The 23,943-nt window shown below is 36.0% G+C and overlaps 1 protein-coding gene across 1 annotated transcript in view; it reads right to left on the bottom strand.

The window, feature by feature from the left end:
- Window positions 1-244: 244 nt before the first annotated feature.
- The window catches only part of TLK1 (tousled like kinase 1), a 144,735-nt gene continuing 121,036 nt past the window's right edge, over window positions 245-23,943 (bottom strand). Inside the window, exons 13-21 of the mRNA XM_090280678.1 lie at window positions 20,105-20,202; window positions 18,464-18,545; window positions 13,502-13,593; window positions 13,328-13,417; window positions 13,008-13,177; window positions 12,595-12,730; window positions 9,921-10,032; window positions 9,018-9,125; window positions 245-3,909 (exon numbers count right to left, since the gene is read on the bottom strand). Coding sequence (XP_090136804.1) covers window positions 3,733-3,909; window positions 9,018-9,125; window positions 9,921-10,032; window positions 12,595-12,730; window positions 13,008-13,177; window positions 13,328-13,417; window positions 13,502-13,593; window positions 18,464-18,545; window positions 20,105-20,202 — 1,065 coding nt within the window. The 3' untranslated portion in view covers window positions 245-3,732. The remainder of the gene's footprint in view (window positions 3,910-9,017; window positions 9,126-9,920; window positions 10,033-12,594; window positions 12,731-13,007; window positions 13,178-13,327; window positions 13,418-13,501; window positions 13,594-18,463; window positions 18,546-20,104; window positions 20,203-23,943) is intronic.

A 23,943-nucleotide genomic window follows, 5' to 3' on the forward strand; every position in this document is an offset into this window, starting at 1 on the left:
AGACTGCATCATGCGCAGGCAGCAATGCAATAATCATTGCCTTAAAAAATGAAAATAGCAGATCGTATATGGTAATACCATGTGCTGGGCACAGCTCTAAGTGCTTTATGTATATGAACTCATTTCTACTTCACAACCACTCTGTAAGTTAAGTACTATTATCCTCATTTTCAGAGGAGGAACACAAAACAAAGGTAGTAAATGACAGTTGACATTTGAACCCAAAGAATCTGTTTTCCAAATCTGAGTTTTGAACCAGTATACTGTATTGCCTTTCTTAGAACAGTCATAGTACTTTAAATGAGGATTTCTAACTAAAAATAATTCCATTAAGTTCTTCTTTGGCTCTGTGTAAATATTTGAAATTGGTTTTCACACATTTACTCAACTCTTTCCCATTCAAACACTACAGAATCCCTGGGGCAGAGGGACAGGGTGTGTGCGATTCTCAAAGAAGGGGGTAGGGAAGAGAAATTAGGGGAAGGAAAACAGAGATATATGTCCTAGGAAATAAAGCTAATTCAAATCGACAAATTATATGAATTCTAGAACTGTTGTAGAATTCCTAAAGCCCAGGAACAAGAATTCTAAAATTTGATTTAAACACTAGCTCATTAGGCACTTTTTGAAATGCCTTCACAGCACTGAATTTTAGCATATTTGGGAGGAAATTTTATCAGGCAACTTGTTAAATGTAAAGTGGGATTAGAGAAAGACTTGAAAATGTGACTTTAAAGGTGTAAAACTTTTTTACACACAAATCAAACAGTAATGTAATTAAATTCTAGAAGTAACAACCTAAAGTACTGGACAGTCTGCATTACCGTTAAACATAGCTAATAACATCTGATATCATTATTGTATTTAATGAGTAACAATGAGCAGTAAAACACACAATATTGTCTTTAAAATTTTCACTGAAACTCTCCACCATTTTAGCTTCATATGAGGTATTTGTAGAAGTATTTGTTCACATCTTATGTACCGTTTCAACTGTTTTTTTTTTTTTTTTTTAAAGGGATGACAGCCAACCAAGTATCCGCCCAACTCCTGACTTAACAAATTATTAGGGTGGTTTTACACTTACTTCCTCCCGAGGTGCACACATTAAAGCTATTTCACATCAGAGAAATATTTTAAAATTATATGCAAAAACTACATTTTACCTCGTATCAGTGCTACCCCTTACAGGGAGGCAGACCTGTAGACAGCCGTGGGGGAAGGCCTTGCTACTGTCTTAGGGATGACACATGCTTCAGTTCTGACGAGCAAATGTAGGAAACCAGAAAACAATTTAAACTTCAGAAGATATTAGAGCCAAAGATTGCTAGTGACAGAAATTATTTAGTGATAGATACCAATTTCCTATGTGAAGAGAACAGTATTCAATTTGGCTCAATTAGCCATCTTGTACCGGCTAGGTTACTGGCACTTTGTTGGAAATCTGTAGCATTTATTTGGAAAAACTTTGAGAGGAAGGGATAGTGTCTATAAGTTCATTCATGTCCTATACATCTTTGATTCTAAATAATTACTTAAAACACCCAGGCCAGAAAAGCAATTTTATTTTATGGCTTATTTTCCTTTTTTATTATTTATTTATTTTGTTTTTGACTCTAGTAGTCACTTTCTTTCATTTGAAACTAATACGGTAAAGCAGTGATCTAGGTCTACATACTTACTCAAATCAACCTCATATTAGATTTGTATATCCACAATTTAAACAACACTGGGCAAGTTCTTGTAATTGAGGACTTCAAGTAAGTCACTACGTATATGAACACAGTATTTCATGATTGGGAAAGATGAAAACAACAAGGGCAGGAGCTAAAGCACTCAGTCAATGCTAATAGTTCATTACTGTGTCAGTATTTTTTAAAAAATAGGATTTCTTCTTAAGCTACAGAGGAGCGGGTGTAATAGCCGTTAAACCACTCCTGATAGTGCTGTTACTTACCTAGGATTATTAACCTTGATAATGGTTATTAGGTTCACTTTAACAGCTTGAAACACTTTCTACTTGTCTTGAAGTATACTTAAATAATTTATTCAGCTGATTAAGGAGCAAAGTCAGAGCCAATACCCTAAACACTGAAAGCTCCCTTCAAAGGTAATTTTCATAGTCTTCAAACTTTAACTGTCATTGTTTATTACTGTTTGGCTACATTCTCTACACTTTCAGCAGCATTTTAAAGAGACAATGTGTGTATGTACAATGGAAAAACAAAATGGCTTGCAACATCAGAAGTAAGAGCCACAGTTGAACTGTACAATATTAAAGAGAGTCTGCGGTAAGTATAGCCTCCTTTTTCAGCAACATGGACAACTTACATGTAAGTATCAGCATTATGAATGTAACAATAAAGGAATAATTTTTACAGGAGTAAAATACGACATCCTGAAAAATAATGGTTTCTACCATACAAGGCAGTTAGGAAATGTTCACATTTTAACAAATCTGTACAAACCACAAGAAACTTATTTATGGGACCATCATCCCACCTTGCTGATAAGAACCTTCTAGAAATGTAGAGTAACCATGAGCAATTTATAAATCTAGTATCTATGTGTTCCACAGCCCTAGAACCCAAGAAACCGATTTAGAGAACTCTATATGCCCAACATGGATCATATTTACATGCCTTGATTGTTAATGAATGTCTGCTTTTAATATGCCTCTATGATGTACAGTCAATTTGCACCTTTTTAAGGAGGTCATCTGATTTTTTGTTTAGCAAAGAAGCAACGTTATTTAGCAGCAATTAAAGCGCCTTCCAGACTTAAAAAAAATACAGTATCCAATTAGAAAAGCCTTATTTTTTTTTAAACATCTGTACAAGAATAAGCTGCTGAAACTTGGTAATTGAAATACAACATATGTACAACAATTTACAATAGCGCTAGAAGGGAATTTATCATTATCCTGCATAGAACTGGTCTGCATTTGGTTACATACTATCACTAGTTTTAACCAACAAGGCCTGGTATCAAAACAAAAATGTGTTAACAATTCTAGTATGCTGAAAACAATGGAGATATTACAATTTAGGGAATTCAACTGATTTCAAAATAAGCAGCTCATTTTGTCAACGGCGTAAAGTATCTAGGAATAATAGCTCTCCCTTTAACATAACCAGTGGGGGGAAAAAACATGATTTCGAGGTACAATGTGGTAAAAGCCAAAACAGGCAAATGACAAAGTCTAACTCTGTCACAAGATTCCAACTCTCACATTCTATTATTATAAAACACAACTGCCACTGTCATTCAGTTCTCACTTTGGTTTCAGCAGATAACTGCCGAATGCTGAAGAATGTATCCAGGCACTATAGTTCTTGTGTTAGAAATATGTCTCATTTTTCCAAGTGTTTTTAAATAATGAAAAACTGCCCTTCATATTGGAACTCTCTAGCAACAACCAAATGTACTTAAGTACTATAAACCTCATTTACAGTGTCCCCCAAACACACCAATCATTTCTCTTCTATCTGAAATGCTTCCTGCGCAACAGGCAGCTGTCCGCACTACTTGAGGGCCAAGTTGGAAGTGTGCATTAGCTCACTATTCGCGATCCTCTCTCACACAATGGCGCTACAAAGAACTTTAGTCCACAAACAGTTCTCAACCATGTCCCGTGTAAAAAAAGAAAGTAACAAAAACACTCAAATGCTCTCAAACTCAAGTGTGCATCTGGAAGCAATTCCAAAGTATCATGCTAATTTGGGAGGAAAGTCAGTAAGTAATTATGCTTGAAGAAGGGGGTGTAGGGGAAGCTGTCAGCCCAGCCATGTGTAAGTTTCCTGAAGAATTTGATCTTCTCATGTGTGGGAGAAGATATGGGTCGTTTGCCAGTTGGTGCACATCAAATCGATCTTCTTTTCGGTATGCCAAACAGCGTCTTATAAAGGCCTTAAAAAAAAAAAAGTCATCAATTAAAATATTTTCCCTTTTAAATAACAATCCTATAGAAGGATGGACACATTTAAGACAACTTAAATCATCCCAAACTGAAACTCTATACCTACTGAATAGTAACTCCCAATTCTCCTCAAGTCTTCTGAGTAAATTTTTTGTGTATGGTATGAGTGGTCCAGTTTCATGCTTTTCCATGTGGCTGTCCAGTTTTCCCAGCACCATTTACTGAAGCGCTGTCTTTACCCCACTGCATATTTTTGGCTCCTTTGTTTATAAAATAATTGACCCTATATGTGTGGATTTATTTCTGGGCTCACAATTCTGTTCCACCAATCCGTGTGTCTGATTTTTATGCCATAACACGCTGTTTTGATTACTATAGTTGTAATATAGTTTGAAATCATGGAGTATGATGCCTCCAGTTTTGTTCTTTTTTTCCCTAAGATTACTTTGGCTATTCTGGGTCTTATATGGTTCCATATGAATTTTAGGTTTGTTCCAGTTCTGTAGAAAATGCCATTGGAATTTTGGTAGGGATTACGCAGAACCTGTAGATTGCTTTGTGTAAGTAGTATAGACATTATAACTATCAATTCTTCTAATCTGTGAGCACAGAATATCTTTCCATATATTTGTGTTTCTTTAATTTCTTTCATTAACGTCTTTCAGTTTTCAGCATACAGTTCTTTCATCTCCTTAAATTCACTTCTAGATACTTTGCACTCATTTTGATGCAACTGTAAATGGGATTGTTTTCTTAATTTCTTTCCGACAGTTTGTTATTAGTGTACAAAATTGCAACAGGTTTTTACATATTGATTTTGTATCCTACAATTTTACTGAATTTGTTGATTAATTCTATCAGTTTTTTGGTGGTTTTTAAGGTTTTCTATATATAGTTGACCCTTGAACAACATAGGAGTTAGGGGGTGCCCAATGCCAGCACAGTAAAAATCCATATATAACTTAAGCGGGCCCCCTGCACATGCAATTCCCAACGGCCAGTTGATCCTTGAACAACGCAGATTTGAACTGCATGGGTCAACCAACAACCTGTGCACAAGTGGACCAACGCAGTTTGAATCCATGTTGTTCAAGGGTTAACTGTATAATATCTGTATATTAGTAACAGTTTTATTTCTTCCTTTCTGATTTGGATGCCTTTTATTTCTTTTTCTTGCCTAATAATTGCTCTGGCTGGGACTCCCACTATTATGTTGAATATGGAAAGCAGCACTTACACTTATAAAATTCTGGACACTTATTTCTAGAACTTATCTAATGCTACAGAAATCTTCTTGCCCTCTATCAGTTTAGTTTGACCAGAGGGTATGCCATTTTTTGCCATAACATATTTTCTTCCTGTTGAGCATAAAGACTTTCTTTAGATGAAGGGACACTTCTATTGGGGTTTTTGTTTCCTAGGTTAACAATGAGCATCTGCACTTTTGGAAAAGCTAAAAGTAAAATATAATCAGTATCTTTTTTTCTTTCTCAAACTGGTTTTATGTATCCTATCCTTGAGAATAGCTTCTTTTAAAAAGTCTATTAAATTATAACATATTTATAAAACTACACAAATCCTAAGTATACAGCACAAAGGGAATTTACATAACTGGCAACTAGATCAAGAAAAACAATTCTATCAGAACCTTCTAAGTCTCTTCACGCCCTTTCCAGGCACAGGCTCTGCCTAAAACCACCTGGGAAATTGCTATCCTAATTTTTTAACACTAAGTTGAGTTTTGTTTTTTTGACCTTTATGTAATTGAAATCACAGATTATGTTCTCCTTTACCTGGCTTCTTGCTTTCATTCAACATTATATTTCATCTATTTTTTGCCACAGATAAAAACATTCTTAAGTAATTCTTGGTAAGTCTTTCACTTTCTTACTGCTGACACCAGATAAAACTTTAGCTTGTCTTCAAATTCCTAGCAGCCACATAAATTCATGAATTAAACCATTTTCAGGAAAACTAATCACTAACGTAAACACTTTTTTAATGTGATTAAACTTCAATTTATAGTTAACTATTTTGCATGTTCTTTGCTTTGAAATTCACTAAGAGTAATTATTTTTCATCTAAAAACAAATATAGCAAGAAAACAAGATGGCAGAAGAGTAAGTAGAAGCTACACTAACCTCCTCCCAGAACTAGTCTGGATTTACAACTTAATTTTGGAGAAATCATCTGGAATAACCAACCGAACACTAGCTGGAGAGAAGTCTTATAACCACAGAGAGACACAAAAGGCAGCTACATCACAATGTGACCAAATACAACAAGGATGCCAACCTGTTAAATCAAGCACACCATTGTCCGGGGACAGCCAACTGACCTGGAGTCTGCACGATCCTTCCCCATGTGGGAAGGCCACCCTCCCCTCCACACCCCCACTCTTATTAGGGATTTCTGGACCCAAGGGCAGGTAGGACGACGACCATGTCCAGCTTGAAGCAGCTAGAGGAGCTCGAGACCTTCGCCCACTGTCCTTTATAAGATTATAAAGGGTCTTAAGTCTGAGAGGGAGGGATAATTACTTTTTATTGTTAAAATAATTATTTTTTTTAAAAAAGAAGAATATATGAAAGGGTGAGGCAGGAGAACTTGTATGTACGACCCATGGGCATGGACTTGGGGAGGGGGAATTGTTGGGGGAAGGGGGGTGCTGGGCGGAGGGGAGCAAAGGGGAAAAATTGGAACTATTGTAACAATATAATCAATAAAATATACTTATAAAATAAAGTAAAAAAAATAAAAATAAAAACAAATATAGCTCTGGCTGGTGTGGCTCAGTTGGTTGGGCATCATTCGGAAGGTCTGGATATGTGCCTGGGCTGCAGGGTCAGTACATTGGTCAGGGCACATGTGAAAGGCAATCGATCAGTGTTTTTCTCCCTCTTTATCCCTCCCTTTCCCTCTCTCTAAAAATTAGTAAATAGAATCTGAAAAACTAAAAACAAATCTAGGTCATATCATTATACCATGGTTAGCTTACTAATATTTATCAAAAGTCTTTCTGATCCTTTAGGTCTTATCTTCTTAAGACTATAAGAGATAAAAAAAGTTTCAGAGATCACTCTTGAAATGATTATTAGAGATAGAAACAATTTTTTTCTGTATGTTGAAGGAAGACTTTAAAGGATGAAAGGCTGTCAACAGCAAGGCCAGAAGTATACAAGGAGTAAATATGCCTAAGATGTTCAAACAGGTCAGTAGATCAGTAGAGGTATTTGGCAAAGGTGTACTCTGTAGTTACAAAAGGTTAAAAAACAAAAAATAATGTCTCCTACCACCCACCAGGTACCAAAAAGGTGAATGTGGCACCGATAAAGAGCCTGAAGATAGAACCAGAGGTGGTAAATGGAACTTCTTTTTTGGCACACTACATTCACACTACACTCATTCCTGGTCATTTTGGTCACTATTAAAAATGTAAACAAATGAATCTTGGAATGACTAAATTCATTTAGTTTCTATTCTCACTGATGCTGTAGATGGAAGACAACATTTAGATGCTAGCTCCACCAAGATCTTTTTTAAATGACCCATATTTACCTTATGAAAATAACTCATTTAAAATAATAATGTTATTTTAATTGTAAAACATCTTCTAAAAGTCATTCAAATGATCTGCAGAAAGTCAATAAAGATATAATAGATTAAATGAAATATGGGACAGTCCCCAAAAACACTTTGAGATTACACAAAATCCAGTACAATCAGGAAGGCCATCATGACCTTGACCAGGGACATGCAGGAGCACTTACCTACTCTCTAGCAATCTACCCTCTAACAACATAGAGACTGTATAATGCCTGTTTATGAGTTATTCTTATGCCTAGACTACTCCTACTAGGAAAAAAAAAAAGGATACGTCATGTATTTGTCTCAGAAATTTCACAGGGTTTAAAAAGAAAACTCCAACAGGGAGTCACAGAGAAATAAACTTTGTGACGAGCAAAACAAAGCCAGGGTAAAAATACACGTGAAAACCAACAGGAGGAGAGGAAGGGGGGAAGCTATTAAGGTCATAAAAGTTTTGCTATTAGAAATATCTTATTTCATGTTCTCATACAGACATATATGGATTAAAACTTTAGAAAGCCATTTGTTACAGCTTCACAGACTCCTACATGTGAGCAAAGCTGAAGAAGATGTCAGGCTTTCTCAAGCACTAGTGCAGGGCAGCCTAAGATCAAGTAGCTCTGCTACTTACTAGCTGGTATAATTCTGGACAAGGTACTTTTGTTATGGCTTGGTTGGTTTCCTCCTTTACAAAATGGGAATAATAAAAATACCTATATCATAAGGTTAAAAGATAATGCATAAAGTATCAGCACAATGCTTTCATAATTCCTTATACAGGTGACCCTTGAATTATATGGGGGATCAGGGATGTCAGATGAAAATCCTCATTATAACTTCTGACTGTCCAAAAACCTGTAACAGCCTGCTTGTGACTGGAAGCCGCACTGATGCTTAAATAGTTGATTAAGACATACTTAGTGTGTTACTTTTATTGTATACTATATTATTATAATAAGAGAAAATAAAAGTTATTAAGACAATTCTGAGAGAAAATATGTACATATATTTTATGCATTCATGACCTATCTCTTTCTTATTTCTTCCAATATTTCTAGGCTATGTGATTTACCTGCAAGCTTTTTCAAATTGTCTCAAATTTCCAAAAAAATTTTCAACATATTTAAAAAAAATAATACATGTATAAGTGGACTTGTGCAGTTCAAACCCATGTTGTTCAAGGATCAACTATATTTAAATATCTTGGTATTAACATAAACTGATACATAAAACAAAGGTAATGATAGGTCCAAATCTTGTGATTTTCCCTTATTTTCAAAGCAAGCTAGTGTGAACAAAGAATCAGGGATTATATTTGGGTCCTTATAAGATGAGCACGTAAACCAAAGGCCTAAACAACTCTTGTTTCCAGAGCAAATACCAACCCCCTCTGAATAGATTTTTCTGTGTAGGCAATCACTTTTATTTTACTTAATAATGAGTAATTACTTTAAGCACAATTTATAAAATGAAATTTACGTCACAAAACTTATTCACACAAATTTAATACCTTTGCTTCACTGCTTACAACTGGTTTTACAGGGAACTGAACTTCAGTGGCTTTTAATATTGTATTTTCTTGAAGAATGTCTTGTTGAGATTGATTGTGACCAAATGGCTAAAAAATAAATAAAACAAAATGTTGAGAAAGTTCTCTCACAAAAAACATAAACAGATATTATTAGTGAATACACAAGATGCAAATGATTTGTGTTCTAAAACATTTTTGTCCTCAGTTACATGGTTTATCAGAGCAACAAGTTATGATTGGCAGCAGTCTGAGAAAGCCTATCTAATCAATCCTCAACATAGCCGAAACACTAAGCAGAAGAAAATAATGCTGTTGCAATAATTAAGATAAAATAAAAATGTAAGAAATTTAAAACATTATTTTGAGTATTTACAAAGTGAAGTTTGATTAGAGAAGAGATGAAGTAGTGGAAATGCCTGTGAAAAGACCACAGAATAAAATACTTCAAGCTCATATGACAACTAACTTAAATAAATAGCTCTGGGTTTGGTCCTACCTTGCAGTCAATTCCCAGACAAGTTGCTTAAGCTCTCTTCCCATACCGATGAAGGGACTAGATGGGATGGGGAGTAGGTAATATCTATGGTAGCTTGTAGTTCTGATTTCAATAGAAAGAGAGGTTTGGGAAGAAATAAGACTTAAGTTTGGTGGTGTTTCTCTGAGGAAACTATGCCCAGGCCAAATAGTGTGTGCGTGAAGGGAGGGAGAGAATGTGAGGAAGTGGAGGGAATGGAGAATAAATAAAAGTTTTGACTCCAGTATTCTGAACAGTAGAGAATGTTAGTACTATGAACACAGAGTTACTTCTTTTCCTCAAGTTAATGAAAGGGGAAAATTCAACTTATCTATATACAGCTGAATCTGGTATACTTTTTAACATACCTTTCTACCATAAAGACACTGAAAGAAAATGACTCCGACGGACCACACATCAACCTTGTTGGAAATTTTTGGTGGTTCTTTTCCAACTACAAAACACTCAGGAGGTAAATACCTATAGTTTTTTTGGTAGAAGAAAAAGGGAAAGGATATTATTAATAATCTATAAGTGGGAAAATCTCAGAACACTAATTTTATCCACACAAAACCTTAGGGCCTTCATTAATGAAAATCACCAGTCGAACTTTTGAAGCATTTACATGCTTGTATAATTTGACTCCAGTACCAAAACATACAACTTTGTTATAAAGTATGCTATACACACATATAACCAAAGTGTACAATGTTTTATATATTATCTTCAGAAGTAAAACATTATCATTAGAAATTACAATGTTCTAATTTGGGTAAGTGTCTAATATAGAAATCCTCTCCCATTGTCCCCTTTACTAGCACTCAAACTGTAGGCAGTTCTCTTCCAAACATACATATCTGATCAGGTGGCTCTTTTGTTTAAAAATCCTTACTGCCAAGGTAAGACCTCATATTTCTTGTTTGTAACAAGACCCACCATAATTTAGAAGCAACTTAATTTTCCAACATCTGTACTTACTCTTCTCCCTCACCCCCTCAAACTGGTTTTTTTGTCACCTATGGTTTTTAAAAAAAATAATTTATTTATTTGTTTATTTATTTTTAGAGAGAGGGGAAAGGAGAAAGAGAGGGAGAGAAACATCACTGTGTGGTTGCCTCTCACTTGCGCCCCCAACTGGAGACCTGACGTGCAACCTAGTCATGTGCCCTGACTGGGAATCGAACCAGCGACACTTGGCTTGCAGGCCAACGCTCAATCCACTGAGCCACAGCAGCCAGGTTTATGCTTTTGAATATGACAATATCTAATACCTTCCCTAACCACTCCAATTCATTTGGTGAGCACTTTTTCTTTGGTAATTTTAACTGTGAAAAAAAATTCATGACAAAACATCTTATTTACATTCCTAGAAAATTCCACAAGCAGAATTTAAACTTTAAAGTGGCTTTAAAAGAACACATGACTCAGGACTCTCGCTCGCTCTGGGTCTCTCGCTCTCTGGGTCTCTCGCTCTCTGGGTCTCTCACAGTCTCGCGCTCTCTCTCTGGCGCCCCCTTCCTGCGGCCTTCTCCATGCGGATTAAAGAAGCAGTTCTCCATGCGGTTTTGAGAGGGCTCTCCAGGGCTTTAAGAGGTTCTCGCCATGCAGTTTTGAGGAGAGGAGATCCATGCGGTTTGCAGGAAGAAGGCAGTTTACAAGGAGGCTGAGAATCCAGGCGGTTCTGCATTGAGAGCTGGAGGGCACCCCAGCACAGAAAGGACCTCCCCAGTCAGAACTGAGTGATTGGCAGCTACTGGTAAAGCTGAACTGTGCCTAGGAAGTAGGGAAACGGTGTTTCCGACTTTCCTAAGGCTGGGCTGGTTTGGTAGGGGGAGGCAGAACTAGGTGTTTGTGGGTATTTTAAAGAACATAAGACTCAACAGCAGGAATCCGCAAATAATCTAAATCTATTTAACTGTTAAATAAACAGTTCTTTTTTTCTTTTCACTAAAAAAAAAAAGAAGGAACACATGAATGGGACTAATTCCTGTTCATGAAAAGTGAAGACCATAAATATCTGTGTTGTCACCCTGGCTGGTTTGGCTCAGTGGATTGAGCACTGGACTGCAAACCAAAGGGTCACTGGTTCGATTCCCAGTCAGGGCACAGGCACATGCCTGGGTTGCGGGCCAGATCCCAGTTGGGGGGCGTATGAGAGGCAGCCACACATTGATGTTTCTCTCCCTCTCTTTCTCTCTCCCTTCCCCTCTCTCTAAAAATAAATAAAATGTTAAAAAAAAAAATAAAAAATAAAAAAGACCTGTGGTATCTTATGGAACTGGTCATTACATATCCAGCCTAATGGTGTGAAGATTGTTCTGGAAAACCTAATGCCAACATCCTGTTCAATGAAGTTAATTACAGTATCTCTCTTCCAATTAAAACTTCATTCCTCTTGCCCAACTATTTTATTCTTACAACTAAGTTTATTCTTCACTTTGTTGAATCTGGCAATTTCTCACTGAAGTAGTTTTTGTTAACACCTATGTAACTTTGAAGGGAATGACAATCATTTAGAGTGTGAATCTACAGTTCTATCTAGACATATCTATAAGTATTGTATGAAGTCAATAAAAGGTATTTTTGAGAGTCAAGTCTAAAGGCCAAGAATATGTCAAATATCTCTCCCATCCAAGATCAACAAAACATCCATCTCCAGCAATACCTATAATCACAAAGCCTCCACAGAGAGGGCCTGATGCTCATTTCTTGTAACAGTTAGGATGCTATATAAGCATTTTTTCATGATAAACATCACTAACATCACAGAAGAAAATCCACAAATTCTCCATGTCAGAAGTTTCTGGGTAGATATTGAGGTTACCTGCTAATGCCAAGTCTTTCTCCCTCTAGTCTGATGATATTTACAGTTAAGACCAGATTAGTAAAGAAGATGGACGAGAGTAGTCTTCCCTTGCCTCAGAGACTTCCTATCAGTACCCTCACCAGTCATCTCAGAGGTATATGAAAAGAAAAACTAACTCTCATAAAAAGCCTGGTCACTAATCTAGACAACTTTGATGTTTTTAGCAACACATTTACCAGTAAGTGCCTGCCCCCTGGGAGGTTAGATCCATTCCATCTACACCGTAGCTATCATCATCCATGATCTTGGATAGACCAAAATCAGTGATTTTGATTTCTCCACATGCTGTTCCATCTACCAGAAGGATGTTTCCTAGGAATAAAATACAAGGTTCTTTTAATGATACATATGAAAAACATTATCTTTACAATTTACGCTAACTTTTGGGGAATAAATATATATTTAAAATTTTAAATACAATTAAAATATATTCAAAATATAATTTGAAAAAGTGACATGACAAAAATACTTTAAATTCCACTAACATTTAAAAGCTAAACCAAGAAGCATGTTTTCAGGTAAATTAATAAATATGACTTTATACTCTTTAGAGCTTAAAAAAATTATTTAGACACATTTTATTAATTACCTGGCTTAAGATCATAATGTATAATAGGGGGTTTGATTTCATTGAGATATCTTAGTGCATTTACAATTTGCATTACAATAGACCTAGCTTCTTTTTCTGACATTAATTTATGTTGCTTCAGGTAGAAATCCAAGTCATTGCCTTCACAGTATTCTAACACTGTACAAAACCTAAAACGGAGAAGAAAAAAAATCAGACATAAAATACTATCCAATAAATCGGGATCACAATGGAGAAATAAATATATTTATATTATCAACACAGAATAAGAAAAGCAAAAGCAAACATATCTTAAAAGCTAAATCCTTATATTCACTTACGTATCTGTATCCAAGGAGAAATAATCATAGAGTTTCACTATTCTGGGATGATCCAGTTCTTTGTGTATTCTATACTCTCTGCAGGCATGTCTACAGGAAGAGAGAGTATATTAATTTTCCATGACCATTAAATATATTTTCAATGGATAAAAAGAATGAAGTATTAATAATTACTTGTGGTAGTTTTCCTTTTTCTCATCCCTCCAGCTTTTATTAAGCTGATGGATCTTCACAGCAGCATATCTTTGTTCATAAAGGTCAAAAGCCTAGAATTCAAATCAGAGAAGAGTTAGGACCAAAGACTACCTGAATAGCTTAAGAGATTTTTTTTTTAATTTTGGCAGTAATTTTTGCATAATATGGAATTAGAATAGACACTACAATTCTTGTGTTCATCTTTGCTAAGATTATGTACAGTTCAATGACACATTATAAGAAACAAAATACAAATTGCACAGTGCTAAATCAGAGAAAACGTTAATGTCAATTTTCACATTCAAGTTTTATAAATGCCAATATATTGAATCAAAATAAAACAATAAAGCTATTTCTTGTTTATAATATGAACATTCTCCTCTAGCCTGGCAGTAGCAGCAGTCGGGAAAACAGATGGCTCTAGTAATGATTTTTTTGTAGGTTGGATAAAGCAAACCTTTTTTCTCTAGCTTCTCCTATCAACTCCCCCCACCCCAACTTTTTAAAAAATTAACAAGTTCCTAACAATTTCCCACCAGTTTAAAAAAATTCTAGGCTTGGATTATAAAATTGTTCAAACAGAACCCTAACCCTTAACCGTTTTTCAATGTTCCACCTGACTACATCAATAATAACTCCTAACCTTGTCTAATACCCAACTTGTCTTCAGTTTCCTGTTTGTCTCCAAGGGGGGGGAAAAGGTTTTATACTGGTTTGTTTAAATCACCAGCCTATTTCTTAAGTAACAAAATAAAGAACGCTCAGTCTTCCTTTAAGGCTTCAGGTGATTTTTAAATGTTTTCATTTTTATTTGTTTTTTATCCTCACCTGAGGACAAAATTGTATGATTTTAGAGAGGGGAAGGGAGGGAAAAGAGAGGGAGAGAAACATCGATGTGAGAAACATTGATCGGTTGCCTCCCGTACATGCCCCGACTGGTGACAGAACCAATAGCTTAGGCATGTGTCCTGACCCGTAATCAACTCCATGACCTTTCGATTTATGGGATGATGCTCCAACCAACTGAGCCACACTGGCCACGGCCAAAGGTGCCCCTTTAAAAAAACACTTAAAAGCTTACATACTTATTAGAGAAAAGGTCCTCAGTCCCCATTCTACTCACCAATTTAATCTAAAAATAAGCAGTAGTGGTAAACTGCTTGTCACAAAATTATAAAAATATGAGATCAAAAATAATATAGGATGGAAAAATTAAGAATATTCACTTTGGAGTGAGATAACCTTATTAGCTGCATGGCTTTGTGCTAATACCCTCTCAGCCTCAGTCTCAGTTATAAAGTTTGGGTTGTCGAGAAGATTAAATGGGTGAAACACGTATTTATAAAAGTATGATTCATAGTAAACATCCAATAAATATTAGCTAATTATATTATTAAAAGTTGGGTTTAAAGAAATAAAAAAGGATTTTAAAAAGTTCATGTGAGAGAAAGCAAAGGAGGATAAAGGATATAATTCAGGGACAATCATAATAAATGACAGTAAGATGAAAATAAAATTTTATCAGTATACTAACGATAAAAAGTTAGTAATATTGGTGTATACTGACACATCTTTCTCCCAAGATTAGATGATTAAAGTATACCTTCCCATAAAGCTAATAGAGTAATCACTAAGCAACTGATTCAATATTTTCCACCTTGGTATAGATAACAGTTTATAAAATCTCACTCACAATCTGTTGCTTGTTTCCCAATGGACCTGGCAACCAAGAAACAGCTTTGCAGGGGTTGGACTGAGTTGTTAGTATTTAGGTCAGTATTGAAGGTTCAAGTCATTAGACCCACACCTGCATTTTCTAATTTCTATATAAGCCTTTTCTTTGAAAAGAAAAGCTCCTTTGGCCCTATCTGTGGGCTGAAAAACAGTGGCAATACTATTGGGCAGTGGCAGAGGGTTGCTGTCATCAGTAGGCTCAGAAGCCAGGCAACTTTTAGGTTGAGATAATGTTAAGCTAACTGTACTTTTGGTGATTTTTAGGCCCAGGGTGAGCTATTATTTCTTTTCACCTGGTGGCCTAAGTAAGCCTGCTTCTACCACTGCAGTGCATGAGGATGAACTATCATTAGAATCAAAGATACAGGAATTGGAAGAGAGCTCATAGATCACTCCTGATGGGTGAGGGAGGTGAGGTCCATGATGCCTATTGCTTGTCCAAGTTAACAAAACAAAAACAAAAAACAGTTAGTGGCTGAACCAAGACCAGAATTGAAGTTCTCTGAATTCAAATTCCATACATTTCCCAGAGTCAGAACAATCCAGGATATCTTTAGCAAGCCACGAAGGCATAGTCCTTGTCTCAGTGAACAGAGAGGATTTCTAATACTGATGAACTCACATTTACTAAGCACCAGTGTTCTATGTGATTTACCTGTGATAGCTCATTTAATCATTACCACAATCCTATGATATAGACACTGCTATTATTCCCAGATGAAGACAGTGAGACAGAGGATGACAAGTAACAAGCCCAAGATTATACAGTCATTTAATAGCAGCCAGGATTAGGATTCAAACCCAGACAGTCTAGCTTCAGAACCCATGCTCTTAACCACTAACTATACTGATATAGGTGGTCTGTCCAGAAAAAGCCCAGCCACTGTTAATATAATGAGAAAGGTTTGCATGACATCAATGTAACCTGGCAGCCAAGGAGAGTAGATTGGAATGAGCATGTGTGAACAATGACACCTACACTGTACTAGTCAGTGGGAGCGGAAGATACCTGCATTAAATTTTGCATTAAGCTTGAACAATCCTCCATGGAAACTATTTGAATGATTAAGAAGGCTGCAGCTACGGGCAACTGGTGACTGGCAGCTTCACTGCAACAATGTGCCCTCTCATGCCTCACGTCTCATGCAGTTTTTTTGCGAAACCTGGCACCCTGTGACTTCTGGCTTTTCCCAAAACTAAAATCACCTTTGAAAGGGAAGAGATTTCAGACCATCAACGAGATTCAGGAAAATATGACAGGGAGCTGATGGCGATCTGAGAACTGTGTGAGGTCCCAAGGAGCCTACTTTGAAGGAGACTGAGGCGTCATTGTCCTGTGTACAATGTTTATTACATCTTCTTCAATAAACGTCCCTATTTTTCATATTACATGGCTGGTTACCTTCTGGACAGACCTTGCATAATGAAGCACAAAGATCACAAGGAGATTTTACAAAAGGCAGACCAATAAGGAGGGCTTCTATAGGAACTGAAGTTTAAGGTGAGAGTATGACCTTCATCCTAAGAGCAAATGGGACGCTACTGGGGAGTGAGATAATCATATTGTATTTCATAAAAAGGCTACTCTAGCTGCAGCATACATAAATGCACTGGAGAAACTTAATGACAAAAGAAGATGATCAGCTAGCAGGCTTGGGCAGCAACACAAACAAGAGACAATGTGACCTTATTGTCTCTTGGGTCATTGCTAGATTTACGAGTTTAACAACATGAGTAACAATGGGCACCAGGGCCTGGTTATACGTTGGAGGAAGGGAATTAGGGGGAAGGTGGAGTGAAGGATGGCTTTCATGTTTCTCACTTGAGGGGCTAGGCAGATGAGTAGCAATGCTATGCAGGGAGCAGTGTTAGAAGAAGGGGCTTAGAAGAGAAAAGTAACTCACTCAGATGTGAGTTTGTAGTGCTATGAAGCACCCACGCCAAGTGAACAAGAAAGCACATACATCAACACGTACAAAGCTCAGAAAGAAAAGTGTGGGGCATAGACACACACATATCTGAGGGTGAAATCAAATAACTCAGTGAACAGGCAGGGATATATCTGAGGAGAATACAGAATAAGAGATTTAGGAACTACAATATTTAAGGGCCGTAAATGGTAAAATCTGTTCATAAATGTACTACATTAAATGGCTACTTGCCTATCTTGATTCTAATGGCTATTACTATTTTCATCAAGCTGGCTAACAAAAGACAAGTACTCCTTAACCACATACTGGTAACCCCCATTTTTTGAGAGTTTGCATTAAGCCACTTTTCTTTTACAGAAGACCTACACTTGCACCTATTTTGGCTAACTAAAAGAAATATGGGCACAGTTGGTTAGGGTCTTCCCAACATGTCAAGGTTGCAGGTTAGATCCCTGATAAGGGCACACACAAGAATCATCCAATGAATGCATAAGTAAGTGGAATAACAAATTTATGTTTTTTTCCCCCTCTCAAATCAGTAAATTAAAAAAAAAATTATTTAAAAAAAACATATGGAAAGGATTTTTTTTAATTAGAAAAGGCAAGAGGCAAAAATAGCTTTCAGTTTGTTTCACAGCGAGCTGTTACAGAGGGAGCGCAGCCCGCACAGCGAGTGCCACCCCAAGCTCCTCCCCCAGGAACCACACTCAGCATCAAGCCGTCATAGTTTTGAACTGTCTGTGAGCACGTGTGTTTTCTCTGGATTTACTTGGGGCATCAATTAGCAAGATGTGCCTAAGGTATCAGAAAAGCCTAAGAGCCCTGACTGGTACAGCTCAGTGCGTCGGGCACCGTCCCACAGACCAAAAGGTGGCGAGATCTCCGGTTGGGGGTGGGCATGCAAGGGGCAACCAACTGATATTTCCCTTGCACGTCATCATTCCTCTCCCTCTCTTTCTCCCTCCCTTCCCCTCTCTCTAAAAATAAGTAAAATCTTTTTAAAAAAAGGAAAAAAAAGAAAAGCCTAAGAGAGCTCATAAGGGCATTGCACGTACCATAAAACTGGATATAATTAAGTGTATTCGGTATGATTTAGTAGGCTATTTTTGGGTTCTGGGAATCTTTGAAAAATTTTCCATACACATTAATGGTAACTGCTTTTCTGCTTTATGCTATCTCAGCTTCTGAAAGGTTTCATAGGAATGCTATACTTTTGGGTAGCAGGGAAAACCTGTACTTCTTTATCTTTGTGAACAGAAAAAAAAATTTACATTACCTTATACACTTCACTAAAGCCACCTCTACCAAGCAGATGCAGTAATAAATATCTTTCATTTAACGTCGGGTGATCTTTGAACCTTAAGGGTGGGGGAAAACACACTCAGTAAGATGAAAATGCACACAAAAAGATTCTTTCCCCAATCAAGTTCCATTCTCTTATTCTACTCTTAGCTATTTGTTTCTCAGTCACACTACTGCTAATTCCAAATTCTGTACCATACTTTTCTTTCTCTATCACCTGTCTTAACACTTGGTGTTCACAAAGCTTAACTTTTATAGCTGAATATTCAGGTTCAATGACCAATCACAGCACCATAATAGAGAGCTACCAACCACTGTGTTGTCAAGAGCTTTATGAAATCCCGTATCTACTCAGCAGGAATTACTTCCCTTGGAAAAAAGTTTTATATTGGGGGTTTTGGTTAATCAAGGTTTCACAGTATTGATATATAATTTATAAGAATTATAAATTGGCCTTCACCCATGATTAAATTTTACTGTCTTTGGACTTCTATAAATAAAATTTTAATTCCGAATTTAAAAAGATAAACTTGTTTAAAAACTTTAAATATATCACTCATAGATATTACTACTATTACATACTCACAAAAAAGTTTAAACATAATTTTCAGAACAGTCAATGTTAATTGGTTTTGTTCTGTTTTATTAGGATTTTCATCTGGTATAATTTAGGGTGTCCCATAACTATAATATTTCACAAACAGATGATAAAAATAGACTTTCTTAAAGATATTTATATTTCACAGCAGAAATCGGCCATTTCCAATTCTGATAAGTAGTGCCTTACTTAATTTTCATCTTCTTGCTTAATTTCTATCTTCTTCATAAAGCTCCCACCAGACCACAGATATTTTCTCTCTTCATTATTATAACCAGGGATTAAGGACAGAGACTATAACAAACTACTTTTCTATTTTGTCTCAAGTTTTGCATAATAATGCTGAATATATGGCTTACTGAAATCCCTTTAGTTGAAATAATTTCTCCTTCCTTACTATAATGTTAATTTTGTTATTCAGTCAACAAACATTTATTGCATGCCTACCATGTGCCAGGCACTGGCCTAGGCTTTGGGGATATGATAAGAACAAAACTAAGTCCCTCCTCTCATATAGGTTATATTCTAGGGGGAGGAGACAGATAATAAATACCTGAAATAAAAACTTCTAATTCCAGTTAGTGATAAACATAAAAAAAAATAAAGCAAGGTAAAGATACTGGGAGAGGGAATGAAGTGATGTAAGAACTGCTATTTTAGGTAGGGTTGCCTAGGGATGGCCTCTCTACTGACCATTTGGAGTGAAACAAAAAGCCACTCAGATATTTAGAGTAGGAACATTTCAGGTGAGAAAATGGCAAGCACAAGAGCGCTGCGCTGGGAATGGGGGCCTGCATGTCTACAACCTATACATGAGGGGTGGGTGACAGACGTATGTTGGTGAGGTGGCCAAATATAAGACCTTCTGAGCCACGGGAAGGACTATGGATCCTTTGCTAAGTATGATGAGTAGCCCCACCCCCCACCCCTGCAACATGTTTATGGAAACATGTTTATACTTTGAAAAGAGGATAAACACTTCTATCATATAAAACTGAAACACAAATAATGACTTACTGTGAATTATCTTCATTATTTATCCTTTTGAGCTCTCGAATGTGAAGATTTCTGACTCTTTCCAAACGTTCAAGTTCTGCCTGGATTTCTGCCTCTTCCTGAAAATGAAGAGAGGGGACTATAACAAGCTCAATTTATCTGTGATATAAAAAGATATTTTTACCCATGCATCAATTTCTTACAATGACAGGAAGAATAGTGTATTATAAAGTACCACTGAGTAAAAAGACCAAAGTGTTCTTTTCAGTGCCTGAATGATGACAAAGATCAGGAAAAAGCCTATTTCAAGAAACCATACTCCACATAAAAATCTATGCCTAATGAGATGCTGAGTTTTATTCTGTGCAACAAGAAATCTATTTTTATAATGTCTAAACTGAAAATGACTGCCAGGTAGTCTGAAACTGACTTATAACACAAAATGAGCTGAAAGCTTTATTTCTGGCACATCCAAATTTTAATTTAAGAGGGAATAATCTACTAGTATAAAACAAATGAAATGAAGATATTTTAAAATAGTTAAAAGAAGAAGAAAGGAAGACAGAACCACTAATTATTCCTAGTCCCTACAACATTTGGAACACACACACACACACACACACAAAATCACTCACTCGGGATAAATCCTACTGTATTCCTAAAGAGACTCTAAGTCGAAAATTTTATAAACAGCTGTGACAGGTCCTGTTATCAGAGCAGGTCTAGGCAAATTCTAGAGACGTTTATGTTAACATTCATTCAATATAAACATTTTGATGTTTTCATGTCCCAAAATATACACTTTTTAGAACATTTAAAAAAACTAGACACCAAAACAACAATCACCCATCACACACACCCTCCCTCTGATTCGTCAATATAAATTTGAATACTATGTAAAGAATTAAGAATATACCAAATTTCAGTGGACAGTTCTAAAAATGCTCTATTTTAAAATACTTTTAAATATTTGTTAAGTAAAAAATACACATTGCCTTGACATAAAAGTGTACCTACTAGCATTATACATTTAAACCACAGGAAGTGTCTGAATACTGCACTTAAATATTTCTGTATTTCATGAGCTCCTCCCCTTTTAATAATTTATCTGCTGATATTTTAAAACCCTTTATCTCAAAAAATCAGTGATTCTGAACTTTACTTTGCAAATATAAATATCATTTCATTTCAAAGCAGATTAGAGGTATAACCTATAACTAAGGCTTACGCACAAAGAAATGTTCGATGTGTTATAAAGAAAAACAAATGTTCACAAGCCAAAGAGCTAAATCTAAGTAGGTTTGTATTCCACTTGACCCTAAAGTTATTTTAATTATTTTGAAGTGAAACTCAACTACTACTTGTTGTACAATAGATATTTAATGTAGATTAAATAGAAACTTTCAAAATAAACCTAAATGAAGATAAACCTCTCTACTGTAGAATTTGGGGGAGATTTTTCTAAAATATATACTAGATATTTAACTGAAATGTACTCATTTAATGTAGCTTGAGTCACACATATTTCTAATTTTAATAACAAAAGAAAAAAGCACATATCCCAGGAGATTAAAGATTATTTATACAGAAAATAAGATAAAAAGTCTTTGAAAGAATCAACTCAAGCCACTGCTTAGTTGTCTTAATGTAGTCATAAAACAGAATAAGAAACTGGCCATACAGGAATGCCCATGAGTATGAAAAAAATTCAATTCATTTACACACAGAACACAGAAAATGGTAACTCTTCCTCTTCTTATTACTAATGTTTGCTGCTTTAAAACTTAAACTGATTCTTACACACATAGGAAGCCACTAAACACTTGGTAGACTGGTAACATTTTTATATAAGGTGGTAAAATAGTGAAATGCCTATTAGAACACCAGCTGAAATAGTTGTTTTAACTTTTTTTAAAATTGTGGTATAAGGATACTATTTCAAAAGTAAATTTCTTCTATATTTTTTGGTAATTTCAGATGTCTATACAACAGTAATAACCAGTATCACAAAATAAACTTATTTTTAAAAGTAAATGTATGCTGCATCAATTAAGGAAGATTTCTTTTCCTCTATAAAACATGACAAATACGTCCCATAAAATCTTACAATACAAAAGCACAGGCAAGCTTAATTTCAGTTTGAACTGTAAAGTACATAAGAAAAAACAAAATGTCATAAGCACTAGGGGAAATTAAAAAGCTGGCTCCTAGGTATTAAAAGGAAATGTCAAGGGAAGGAACTATAATCAAGTTTTATGTACAGACAGACATAAATCCTCCATAGTCAGTGAAATATGTTTACAAATTCCATATTGTAATTCAATATTTATTTGACAAGATCTTGGACCTTAAAGTGACACATTCTGAAAGAAAAGATAATCCTGCAACTCTAAGTAATTTCTCTCAGAATCCCACTGAGAAAAAGTATAATACTTATGGACTGAAGGTTTAGTTCCCCTAAAATTCATGTTTACACCCCAACCCCCAATGTGATGGCATCTGGAGATGCGGTCTTTGGAGAGGAGATAGTTAGATGAGGTGATGATCCCCTTATGATGGGATTAGTGGCTTTATAAGAAGGAAGAGAAAGATATCCCCCCCCCCCCCACACACACACTCCTTCTTTTTGGGAGCACAGGGAAAGGCCACGTGAGGACTTGAGACAGCAATCTTCTACAAACCAGAAAGAGGCTCACCAGAAACGGAACCCTGCCAAACCTTGATTGTGAACTTCCAGCCTCCAAACTGTGAGAAAATAAGTTTCTGTTGTGAAGCCACTCAGCCTACAGTATTTTGTTATGCAGCCGAGAAGATTAATACACATATTTTTAGGCACAAATACTAGGGCAATACCGTCTAGTATCCTCTTGCTTATAGAAAGGGGCAAGGCCCAGTTCTGGTCTGGCCTCAGCATACAACAGTCTAGAATACAGTAGTCTCAGCAACTATTTTAACTTTAGTGCAGATCACTTCCAAAGACCTATCCCAGAGGCGACACTCCCCTTGCTTGAGATTAACATTAACCTAAGAGCCCATCCTCAGAATTATATAGTTTTCAGAGGCTTAAGGAGAAGCAAGGATGACCTGGGCTTACAATTGATCTAAACTCATTACAGAATGGAATTCTCAAATGCATGGGAAAACCAGGCCAGGTTACTAAAATAAAAGAGAGATAATCCAACCGGCTACATTGTGCTCAGTAAGAATACCAAATTTCAATCCTTCAGTCCTCCACTAGCTGAGCAATTAAAGCAGGGAAGGCCTAGAAGAAACAAAGAACTAAATAGCCTCTCTGGAAAGGAACTGGTCTCTGTAGGCAATTATAGTGTCAAAAGGACAGGAGTAAAAACCAATTGCAGTAAAGAGAGAGGTAGGTTTGGTGATCACATACAATAAATGGACATGGCTCTTTTCTGTTTCAATAAAATGAGAGAATGGACAACTTAACAGTATACACACTATAGCTATTTTAACAGTATTTTAAAATAAGCTCTAATATTCTAAATTATATTTTAAAAAACCAAGTCATACAAGTATACAACAGGTCTCATATTGCCTCATCATTTAAGTAACCTGCAAAACACAACGTTTTTCAAAATTTTTAAATGAAATAATGAATTTTAAAATATTTTAAAATAAATATTTAAAGATTTTATGTCAAGTAAATGTCACAGCAACTTAACCAGAAAGGCTCGTCCTTCACCGGAATGCTTTCTATTTGTTATCCAAGTCTCTTCTGGCACCTTAGTATCCCCATGGCTCAACATTCTAAGCCAAAAGTAAGTTACTGCAATGTAGAATCTCTGCAAATGCCAGGTTAAAACTGATAGGCGGATTTGGGGTATTTCTGAACATTTCCC

This window comes from Furipterus horrens, unplaced genomic scaffold (genome assembly GCF_987537825.1).
Source record: "Furipterus horrens unplaced genomic scaffold, mFurHor1.1.pri manual_scaffold_1, whole genome shotgun sequence".
Classification (NCBI taxonomy): domain Eukaryota; kingdom Metazoa; phylum Chordata; class Mammalia; order Chiroptera; family Furipteridae; genus Furipterus; species Furipterus horrens.